At 49.7% G+C, this 11,253-nt stretch overlaps 5 protein-coding genes across 5 annotated transcripts; 2 read left to right on the top strand and 3 right to left on the bottom strand.

Moving 5' to 3' along the window:
- Positions 1–2,079: 2,079 nt before the first annotated feature.
- On the bottom strand, positions 2,080–3,550 carry C8A04DRAFT_33402 (uncharacterized protein; the record flags this gene model as incomplete). The annotated part of the gene is made up of 4 exons (XM_062782451.1): positions 2,080–2,376; positions 2,433–2,825; positions 2,888–3,247; positions 3,308–3,550. The coding sequence occupies 4 exons, from the start codon at positions 3,548–3,550 to the stop codon at positions 2,080–2,082; spliced, it is 1,293 nt and encodes a 430-aa protein (XP_062632508.1).
- An 850-nt stretch (positions 3,551–4,400) lies between these two features.
- C8A04DRAFT_40961 (uncharacterized protein) lies at positions 4,401–4,963 on the top strand (the record flags this gene model as incomplete). Its single annotated transcript, XM_062785125.1, has 5 exons — positions 4,401–4,423; positions 4,484–4,616; positions 4,697–4,775; positions 4,839–4,880; positions 4,941–4,963. 5 exons carry the CDS (start codon positions 4,401–4,403, stop codon positions 4,961–4,963), a joined length of 300 nt encoding a protein of 99 aa, XP_062632507.1.
- A 408-nt stretch (positions 4,964–5,371) lies between these two features.
- C8A04DRAFT_40960 (histone H2A-like protein) lies at positions 5,372–5,925 on the bottom strand (the record flags this gene model as incomplete). Its single annotated transcript, XM_062785124.1, has 3 exons — positions 5,372–5,427; positions 5,478–5,770; positions 5,870–5,925. 3 exons carry the CDS (start codon positions 5,923–5,925, stop codon positions 5,372–5,374), a joined length of 405 nt encoding a protein of 134 aa, XP_062632506.1.
- A 2,042-nt stretch (positions 5,926–7,967) lies between these two features.
- On the top strand, positions 7,968–8,505 carry C8A04DRAFT_40959 (histone H2B; the record flags this gene model as incomplete). Its single annotated transcript, XM_062785123.1, has 3 exons — positions 7,968–8,130; positions 8,201–8,272; positions 8,327–8,505. The coding sequence occupies 3 exons, from the start codon at positions 7,968–7,970 to the stop codon at positions 8,503–8,505; spliced, it is 414 nt and encodes a 137-aa protein (XP_062632505.1).
- Positions 8,506–8,926: 421 nt separating this feature from the next.
- On the bottom strand, positions 8,927–11,206 carry C8A04DRAFT_40958 (uncharacterized protein; the record flags this gene model as incomplete). The annotated part of the gene is made up of 3 exons (XM_062785122.1): positions 8,927–9,416; positions 9,490–11,035; positions 11,098–11,206. 3 exons carry the CDS (start codon positions 11,204–11,206, stop codon positions 8,927–8,929), a joined length of 2,145 nt encoding a protein of 714 aa, XP_062632504.1.
- Between the last annotated feature and the right edge of the window lie 47 nt (positions 11,207–11,253).

Below are 11,253 nucleotides of genomic sequence, written 5' to 3'. Positions count from 1 at the left end.
CTTGTTTATCGCCACTTATATTACGCTGTGAACATTAAGACCAGATTACCATCTTGTTGTAAACCCCTTGGCTTTACTGGATTACAACCCTTATGTCATACCCTTAGTAAACCCTTTTAGAGTGTGGTTGAGACCCGATCCGTTATAACAGGGGGGGCTTGTATAAAGGTTCAGTGCTATAGTGTATACGGCAAGCCTAGTTATAATACGCGTATGTGTAAAGAGGCTATAGAAGCCTCTGGTTCAGCTATTTCTGATATAATTGTAGTTGGTTCCTAGTGTTGTTGTACTGCAATGGAGGATAGTGTTTATAGAGTGGTGTAGAGTGTTTGGCTCGCTTATAAGGTACATTAGTACTTTCGTTAATAATCTATTATTAGGTTTTATTTTTATCTTTAAAGGCCTTAATTTATATATATAGACCTATAAGGATATTATTAACCTCCTTTATATTAATAGAAGTATAATAAAATAATTAAGTACTTTCTAAAGTTATATTAATATTAGATTTAAAGCTTATAATATTAAATACTTTTATTTAAACTATAATAGAAATAAACGGTTTAAGTAATATGTAATAAATTAATCTTAACTATACTTTAAAAGCATTTACAAAAGATATAGGTTAAAGGTTATAGTTTAGTGAAGCTAAAGGGTTTATAATAAGATAATATTCTAGTTTCAATATTTATAGTATTATATAGGTTATAATAAATAAGTTATATTATTTACTAGAGAACTTTTAAAGTCCCTTAGAATAAGTGACTATATGCTATTTAGCTAGAGGGTATCTTAAGGTACCTTATATTATAATTGTAGTGATTATATTATAACTTCTGTGATTATTGTTCGGTACTATTGATAATTCCAGTAATTGTACTATGACTTCTATAATCACCCCTTATACCAACTCTTGATTAGTCCTCCCTAATTGGTCTATATGCCAGTCCTATATGTTGGCTGTTGCCTATGTCGGTTTGTGACATATAAGGAATAGATAAAGGATAAATAGCTATAGATATAAAAGAAGAGCAGAAATAGGTAAAAAAGAATTTATATTTATATTAGGAGTAGATAAAATACAGGATATAGCTTATATATAACTATTTTTAAAGGAGTGGAGTATATTAAGGGGCTAGATAGGGTTAATCAAGGTAATACCTAGATCAGGGTTAATTATATAATAGAACCTCTAACGGTTTAGAGAGAACCTGAACTAGGAACCTTAGGGTTAGAGCCGGGTTATATAATATATACTACCCTCCTTTCCGAGAACTCCTTACTGAGTGTAAATATCTTCCTTCTCTCTTCCTCGAGTTAGATTAATAGAATATTATATACCTCTCTATAGTTGGTATCAGGCTAGTACCTTATATTTATAGATTAACGTAGGCTTTAACCTCTCTTTTTAAATCAGGTCTTTTAACCCTATTCTAATTCTATAACTCTTTTGTCCCAGCTCCTATAAATTTAAATTTTGACTTAAATATTGTATAATGTCAGCTTATCTTATTACACTAACTCCAGCTTAAAGTACTACAATATTAGATCTCTACTATAACTTAGATTTAGACTTGAAATTTACAAAATATAGCATGATCTTTTTATCTCGATTCTAATAGTATTATAAATACATTGTATCATTTATAATAATTCTAAGTAATATTCCAAATGAAATTAATATATAGATATATAAATATTGTTAAATAATAGTTGGTTTATTTACTCTAAACATTTATGAAGATATATATACTATGAAATTCAAGAACCCATTTTGTCTATATCCGTAATCTCGAGACATCAATACTTTATCTAAAACCTAGTATATCTACCACCACTATAATACATCTCCACAAACAACAAACAGTGTACTATAGTTCCTGTAACAATGATACATACACCTGTGATACAGAATTGACAGTGTTTCTATAATGTAGTCAGGGAGTGCTCTGGGAAAAACTCCTGTAATCTGTTCTTGTTATACATCCGGCGGTCAGACCGCCCATACCTCGTTTCCCCACATCCACTGAACTACCACGGAACTACGGATATATAGCTCGGAACACCAGACTGAGAGACCTACAACAGCATTTTGCGGGGATCCTCAATGTACTCCTTCACTTTAACGAGGAACTGCACAGCCTCCCTGCCATCCAGGAGACGGTGGTCGTAGGTGAGAGCAAGGTACATCATGGGACGGACCTCCACCTTGCCGTTGACGGCGATGGGGCGGTCCTTGATGGCATGGAGACCAAGGACTGCAGTCTGCGGTAGGTTGATGATGGGGGTGCCCATTAACGACCCAAAAACGCCGCCATTGCTGATGGTGAAGGTACCACCAGCCATGTCCTCGATAGTGAGTTTGCCGTCGCGAGCCTACGCCAGATTTAGGTCAGCACTGCGGCAAAGATGGCACTGGGGGAATCGCCTACCTTCTTGCCCATGTCAGCGATGGACTTCTCAATACCCACCATATCCTGGGCCTCCACATTGCGCACAACCGGGGTGACGAGCCCCTTTTCGGTTGCGACGGCAACGCTGATGTCAACATAATCCCTGTAAACAATGGTGTCACCGCCGTTGGGGCCTTCGATAGACGCGTTGACCGCTGGAATGTCCCTCATGGCAAGCACGGAGGCACGAGAGAAGGCGCTCATGAAGCCCAGCTTTACACCTGTCTTTTTCAAGATCTCATCCTTGTACTTGCTGCGAAATTCCATGAGCGCCGACATGTCAACCTCGTTGAATGTGGTTAGAGATGCTGCGGTGTTCTGAGACTGCTTCAAACGTTCGGCGATGCGGAGACGCATCCGGTTCATCTTGACCTGTGTAGTGGGTTAGCATGACGCCTACGACGTGGAAAATGGCAGTCAAAAAGCCTCCGTACCCTCCTCTCCTCCCGATTGCCCAAGGTTGCCGGCGGCTCGACCTCCTTGGCCGGCTCGGGTGCCCGCTGCTTCGGTACGCCGGCCTCTTGTTTTGAGGGTGCAGGTGGTGCTGCCTGGCTGGTTTCCTGGGGCTTGGGTTCCGGGCTTTTAGCCTCCTCGGGCGTTGGTTCTGGCTCCTTCGGTGTTTCCTTCGGCGCCCCCTTCTCATCCTTTGACTCCGTCGCGGAGGGCCGATCGCCCGACGGCTGGCCGCCTAGCTCAATACGCACAAGGTCCTGACCAACCGTCACCGTGTCCTCTTCGTTGGCTAGAAATTCCTTGATGACGCCGGCTTCCGGGGCGTTCACGGCGACATCGATCTGACAAGCCATCCAGCGTAAGTTCAAGCGCCGTTAAATTATGTAACAAGGTGTACATACCTTGTCAGTCTCAATCGTCGCAATCTCCTCATCTTGTTCAACAAAATCGCCGATCGACTTGTTCCATTGTTTCAGGGTGCCTTCGCTAATCGATTCGGCCATTGTTGGGACCTTGACGATCTTGTCGGCGTAGGTCCGGACATGTTGGATCTGGAGGGGAAGTTGCCGCAGCGCTGAGCTCGTGTTGCAAACCGCGAATTTGGGAGCGGTGCGAGCCGCAAGGCGGAGGCCTCGGTATAGCATAGTGGGCGTGACTGCGATAATCCTTGGTGTTGAATGGGAAGGGTGCGGGAATTCAGTGTTGATGCGGAATGGGTCGGCTTCGGTTTTCCTATCTGCAACAGGTATCTGTTGTGATGGAGGACCCGTCAAGCAGCAAACAAGAGGCGAAAAAAGGACTCGGATGGGGACAACGGGGAATAACCAAGGTGCAATTGGGCTGGGGACAAACGACGGAGAAAAGCGCCAGGGCAACCGTTAGATGTAAATGCGCCGTTTAGAAGATCTAGGGGAAGGAAAAAATCACGATGTTAGCTGGTTGGCGGGAACCCAGTCTCCATCCAAATCGCTGTGTTAGGGTTGCAGGGAGCTGCCGACGTTGTCGCAAAAGACTCGACGCCTCCGGGTTGGTCTGGTGACCTCAACCTGCAGCGGCTTGGGCGTCGGGAACTTGATCCCTTGCCGAGCTTGCCAACCGGCGCTGCTCAATGCACTCACCACCGAAAAGTGGAACCACACTGGAAGAGTTTCTGCTTCAGGATCCACCGAGGCCGGGCCAGCGCTGCGCAGAGATCGGAGCAAGAAATAATCCGGCACCGTCCTTGGTCCCGTCCCGCCAGAGGGAGCTCTCCCACTCTCGCGAGCCAGCAGACGGATTGGAGCTCCAATCCACCAAGTCAATCGAGCTTGGCAAAGCCCGAGGATTTGGAAAATCGCGACGCTGAGAAGAGCAACACCACCGACACCACCTCGCATTCTGACCGACCTGGAAGTTCGCCATACAGGACTCGGTATTGACGGCTAGAGCAATTCGAAGAGGACGCCAACTTCCGAGACCAGACTGGTGGCGGGCGGCGCTTCCGCAACCTCCACCATGTCGTCAAGACAGGCCGCGCTGTCCGTTGCCTAATATGACCCGACAATTGAGCATCGATCCCCCGCTAATTCTTGTTGCAGCTCTCTTTACCGCCGAGCTCTGAAGCTTGCCCTGGACTGGACGGTCCAGCGCCATCTCTGGCGCGGGCAGGCGATCTACATCCGCTCGCTTTTTGAGAAGAACAAGGACGTTAGCGATCCAAGATTACAGCGGGTACGGGATATTGAGTTTCCTCCTGCCGGGTCCGGAGAATACAGAACTGGATAAGGGCTGACAAAAGTTTTTGGGGATAGGCCTTGTTGAAGGAGACGGAGAAACTGCTGGAGCACTGGAAACACCCAGACCCATACATTCATCCGACTGCACCTGGTGGTACGTCGGACTTGAATTTAAGCACGGGGGGTTGGGGTTAGGGGCTAACGATACTGCTTGTAGGGTCCAAGTATGAAAGGAACCTTCCAACGCCGCATCAGGATCGTAAGTTGAACCTTGGTTGTTGCACTCGTTCGCAGAGGTTGCTGACTTTCGCGTCTACAGCCCCGCCACGACTCAAGTTCTGAAGTTTGGGTGTCTGGCCAATTCTGGCTGGCATACGGAGTCGCACAGCAGATGACTTGAAATTTGTCGATTAGAAAGAAACAACCGGTCGAACATTTACGACACGCATGGCTCAACTATACGCATACCCAAGATGGTGCTTATGTATGTGCGTACACCCGCATGCGCGCAAATAAAATTATAATGCAAGAAATGTGATCGAGCCTGGCACCGCACTCGGGCGGAAGACGAATACAAGAACAAATTTGTTCAAGGGATATTCTCATTTCATGACCATGCCCATCATGGAATTAATGTACAACCCAAACACGCGTAAAAGCAACCGATGACCCGAGACCGTGACCCCAATATCATGAACCCAGCGTGCCGACCAGAATAAACAGCGAAAGAACCCAACCACGAAGAAAAACTCAAAGCTCCTGAGACAAGTTCTTGCCAGTCTTGCCCGTCTTCTTCGGCAGAAGGTCTGAAAAACGGTTAGAAAGAGTTGACAAAGATCATAAGGGCAAAACATACTCTGGTGAATGTTGGGAAGCACACCACCCTGGGCGATGGTGACGTGACCCAGGAGCTTATTCAACTCCTCATCGTTCCTGATGGCGAGCTGGAGATGGCGAGGAATGATACGGGTCTTCTTGTTGTCGCGGGCGGCGTTGCCAGCCAACTCAAGAATTTCGGCCGCGAGATATTCGAGAACAGCGGCCAGGTAAACTGGGGCACCCGCGCCGACACGCTGGGCGTAGTTACCCTTGCGGAGAAGACGGTGAACACGGCCGACAGGGAACGCGAGACCAGCCTTCGAAGAACGGCTATCGGGACGCGTTAGTCGAATGACACTGGGTATGTTTGGGGACGCGCAAAGTTCAAGCCGAACGTCAAGATCGCGTCGCTAAAAAGAACAAACTTACGATTGCGCGTTCTTGGAACCGCTCGCCTTGCCACCGGACTTGCCGCCGCCAGTCATTTTGATGTTGTTTTATGGGGGATGTCGAAAAAAGTTTCGTGTTGATAAGGCGAGAATAAACTCGACGAAGTTGCAGTAATTGATGAGAGGCTGAGAAGTTGGTTGATGGGGAGTTGCAAAAGGTCGGGTTGTAACGGGGGATGTGCGAGTTAAGTACTTTTCGCGTCAAAAGGCAAGATCACGGATCACTCGCGCCTTTCTCAGGTTGTTGATTGGAACTGTTGGAGCTAGTCCCAAAACGGATACGTGCATGGGGTGCGATTGCGCACCAGCCGAAAAATACAGGGTGGGTGTTGCGGGACGTCTTGATTGGCTTTTTGCGGTACTCTGGATTTCTGCGGAGCTTTAAATTCAGCGCACCCCTCGCGACGCGACAAAAAAGGGTCACGCTTGCTTGAGGCAGAAAATATGTCCCTACTCCCCAAAAAAGGTCACGCTCCCGCGCGATTTGGAGCAGCAACGAAGGAACCCAGAGCTGCACTACAACGCAGATCAACAAACCCATCTAACCCGTTGCTTTGCCGATTTCCAAAAGCCGCCAACCTTTCGACACAACGTGGATCTCCTTACATTTTTTACTCTCGTCTGCCTTTTGGCCTCGATTCACTTGTCACAGATCAGGTGTTCCCAGATTTGGGTGTTGGCCGGTGGTTTATTGGTTTGGGAGTGCTCAAGTGAAGTTACCTTGGATGACCGCGCCCACCCACTTTTTCTTGCAATTGATACGTGCACACTTGACCAGATATTGGGAGAGGAGGACGGAAGGTTCTGTTGACTGTTCTCTACTCGCTGACCGGTTACGGGGTCCAGTTTTGGACACATTGAAGGGAGATGTTAAAGAAACGTTCGAATATACTTGGCTCAGAACATGGTGGGGTCTTCATATGATGACGGAAAATTACACACAGAACTTCGGAATATGTATTCGTAAACGGTACTTTGATGCTACACGCCGTCCAACCCCCGGATCCCCATCTCACTGATTCAACTTCGCTTCGTCGGGCCAGGTTGGGTCTTCGCCCCTGCGACTTCATCATGCGGGTCTCTCTCATGCAGTGTCTTCCCATGCGGCTCTTCCCGCGGCTTCGGGACTCGTCATGGCATTCAACGCAGGCGGAGAGCCGGACGCCTTGAAGCGTCTCCCCAGATTTTGGGAGCCCGGTGGAGGCAGGTTGGGCAACTCGGGCCCAATCAAGCGAGGAGGAATCGCGTGGGGATGGCGAGACCCATGACGTCCATACATCTTGGTGTCTGGGGGCTTTCTTCTGTCTCGGCAAGCCTTCGATACCAGACCACCACGTCTATTATGTAATACGTGCCTTGTGCAACTTATTGCGGGCGTGGCCCGAACCGCCGGCTATGTCTAGGCATCGAGGGATAAGAGTGGAAGTCACTCCCTCAGCGGCAGGAGAGACCGCAGATTCCCCTAGCTGTCTTACTCCAATCTCCAACCACCACTCACTCCATCATGACAGGTACACTTTCCAGTGATAACAGAACTCAATCGAGGGAAGGAATCGGTGGCTGCGGGACATCACAAAAGTGTGGCTGAGGCGGGGGTTAAGTTGAATCAGACTTGCGGAACTGTCGACTTTCAAATTTCCTAAGGTATCTCCACCAAAGGTAGGTTCCGGGTTCCATGTTACACTAGATTGCTCGGCGGTTGATTTTGGGGTTCGGAAGGCTGGGTCGACGAGGGTCCAGTGGCTCCAGTAACTAGCTAGATGAGAAAACCAGCCTCAATGTGTTATGACGCTTGGGCCATCGCGTCACCTTGTCAAAACTGGGGTGTATTTTTCGCCAAATCACGTCGCCAACAGGAAGGTACCCACTTTTGCGCGGGCCCCCAAATCAGCAATGCCACTGCTGCCAGTCGCGTTCAGCTACAAAAAGCCCGGTCCCCCTCGCCGACCACATTCTTCCTCCATCACCCAACTCTTGCACACCTGCATCCACGACCAGAACACGCTGAATTCATTCTTCCACCAGGCTTTTGTCGCATCAACTAAACGACATTTCCAATTCATTTTCAGATCTCAAAAATGGCCCCCAAAGCTGCGGACAAGAAGCCTGCCTCCAAGGCCCCTGCCACCGCCTCTAAGGCGCCCGAGAAGAAGGATGCTGGCAAAAAGACCGCGCCTTCGGGCGACAAGAAGAAGCGGACCAAGGCTCGCAAGGAGACTTACTCTTCTTACATTTACAAGGGTGGGTTGCCAATCTCCGTCACGTAGTGACGCGCAGTCTGTGACGCGATAGGTTGCTAATAGTTGCACAGTCCTGAAGCAGGTCCACCCCGACACCGGTATTTCGAACCGCGCCATGTCCATTCTCAACTCCTTTGTCAATGGTAAGCATTTGATCGTACCCGAATGAGTTTGCCATTATCTAACTTTTTCGTTAGACATTTTCGAGCGCGTCGCCACTGAGGCCTCCAAGCTTGCCGCCTACAACAAGAAGTCGACCATTTCATCGCGTGAGATCCAGACGTCAGTCCGCCTGATCCTTCCGGGTGAGCTGGCCAAGCACGCGGTTTCGGAAGGCACCAAGGCCGTCACCAAGTATTCCTCCAGCACTAAATAAATGGGCTGGATGGGTGTTTGCTTTTCTCGTTTTACTCTAGGGCATATGGTTTGCTTGGCATTTGGGAGTCATGACGAGGCTGGCCGAGGTTCGCACGCCCCTTGGAGTCTCTTAATGCAACGCGTTACGGATGGTCTGCTTTTCGGGGGCAATGTTTTTCATGGGAAACGGGGTTTGCGGTTGTACAATACAATACCCTTAACATCAGGGTTTCGGGCGAAATGAAATCGTGCATATTAGTACTGCTCTTTCGATTCCGTTATCTCTGCAATTATGAAGTGTGGTCAGCGACGGCAGATTACTATAACCTGCGAGTTTGCGTCACATTTGGCGGTCCGTGGGATCATAGTGAACCTAGTTATCATGCGTGCTAGCGGTGATATTATTCGACAGGTAGTTGGCAGGAGTGTTTTGAACTCTGTTAGCCCAGACCAGCCTTGGATCGCTTTATGACCTGGGTGACAGGTTCGAGGATGCCCTGATTGTCGAGCGCGCCGAGGGACATGCCCTTGCTCCAGCCCATTTTCTCTAGCATAGTACGCCCCTTGTTTTCTTGGCTAAGTTCCGGAACCGATGCTCCCACAATCTCTCCCTCACGTAATGTTAGTGCTTTATGTCCAGTCGCCGCTCGATTTCCAGCGTTGCCCATCATGCTACCTCGGGGGGTCCCAGTCCCCTGAGCCTTGTCGACGCGATGAAAATATTTGCGATGAATGCGCATTGTTGCTTGCTCGACGTGCTTCGTTGCGTCCACAGAGGTGGTGGACGTGTATCGAACTGTTCGGTTGGTTCGGTAGAGAACGGGACGGCGTTGGTCACCTTTTCCAGTAGACTGTGACTTGACGTTGAACTTGTTTGCCACCTCGTGGAGAACCTTGCGCGCGTGCTTGTCCAGGGGAGGGAAGTCGAGCCTGTTCATGGTTGTTGGTGGTTAGCTTTCATTCTGGGGTGTTGAGCGTACGAAGGACTGCAGGGGCAGCCTACCGATCTGCAGAGCCTACGAGAAAGAGGACGAGCTCGGCTTTCATATCGTCCAACCTCATGCCTGACGGATACTTTACACGTAGGTCACTAGGATCAGCCTTTGTACCAAGCATACCCTCGGCGCGGAGGGCTTCTCGTTCCATCCTGCGATGTTTCTTTCGCTCCCGATCTCGGTTCCAGGCACTGTTCAGCGCGGCTTCAATATCTGAGTCTGACACATTGAAGTTAGGTGGCTGCTTGTTCTTTCGCCCGCTCCGCTGTCCAGGCAGCTGGTTCCAGTCGGCGATGTCCAAGTTATCTAAAGCATCCGCAACCTGGGTGGCGCTGGCGAGTTGATGAAGTCCCCAACCAGGGCGTTTGCTGGATGACTGTGTACCTCTCAGCTGTCTCGCACTTGTGAAAGCGCCCGAAAATAGCATCAATTCATCGCTTCCCATGCCGAGGTCCTCCTGTTTGGCAAGGAGGTGGGCGAGAGCTTCATCGTCAAGCTCGAGATCCTCATTGTTGTCCATCTCGTCTTCGCTAGTGCCGGAAGCCGTGAGTCCCTGCTCTCCACCAGACAAGTCGTCGTCAAGCGGTGATTTTGTGTTTGTATCCCCGAAATCGACCGCGCCATCGTCATCGCCAAGGTCCCGGTGACCGCCAAGAGAGGCGAAGGGGCTTGCCAGTATGTCATCATCAGAGTCGGCGGCCATATTGGCGATGTAGTCTGCAAGAATGGCATCGTTGTCGGTGCCATCGTCATCTTCCTCTTCATATGAGTGGGGCTTCCGATTCTTTTTTGAATTGCGGCGGGAACGAGGTTGCCTCTGAGTGCGGGTAACGGGGCATGGCCCCGAAGCCCCTCCCCTTTGGGAACCTCGCCAACGAGGAGCGCCCGTAGTGACCTCGGCTTTCGGCTCGCTTGATCCACGGGGACTCGCTGCATCCACAATCCGATCCCGAAAGGGCTTATTAACTGGAGTCGCGCTACGGTCGCCCGCCGTCCGTCCTTTAAACAAAATGACCTCTTCGCTAGAATCAGACTCCGCAAGCGACGGTTTCGGGCTTGGTATTCTAGGAGGGGGGATAAAGGAGCCCGGCACAGGGTTGTCGTCGTTCTCTGCGAGGTCGAAAACAAAAAAGTCTTCCCCTTCAGCCCCCACGGGTCCTGGCGTGCGCTCCGAGATGCCAACATGGCAATGCTGGGTAGATTCCCTGACAACAATAGCATCCTGGCCGGTAGCTCCAATAATACTCTCGGCCGTTGCTTCGGCAGTGCGTTCGACCGTGATCTCGGTCCCAATTTCGATCTTAGTCGCCACTGCATCGATGTCTACGGCATGGCTGGCCTCGTCATCGGCTGGGTCCATTTTCGTGGCATCATGGGAAGAAGCTTTCGTTATACTAGGATCGGCGGCATCGGTCGAAACGCTTTCTTCCTTTAGAGGTTCGACGACGCCGGCACTAACAAAGGTGATTGGCCGTTGCCGAAGTTTGGCATCACCCGTACCCCAAGAAGCCTGATGTGACACCGTATGTTTTGCCTCGTCTTTCATAGAGAACTCTATCATACAAAATTAGTATCGGCGGGTCGAGGGCGTAGACAAAAATGAGCATAGCCCATACCGGTTGAGTAAGATCCCATGTTTTGAGGGCCACCCCGCAGAAGCTTCCCCCGGGGGCCCCATGGGGCCTTGGGTGCATTAGAACCCCGTTTGGCCCGTTTGGACGGCATCGTGGACGTCCCCCTTGTACACCGGGGCGTCGTAAAGTAATAGGAAT

The sequence above is a fragment of the Dichotomopilus funicola genome (assembly GCF_033296635.1).
Source record: "Dichotomopilus funicola strain CBS 141.50 unplaced genomic scaffold C8A04scaffold_139, whole genome shotgun sequence".
Lineage (NCBI taxonomy): Eukaryota > Fungi > Ascomycota > Sordariomycetes > Sordariales > Chaetomiaceae > Dichotomopilus > Dichotomopilus funicola.
This window is presented reverse-complemented; position numbering and strand designations above follow the sequence as displayed.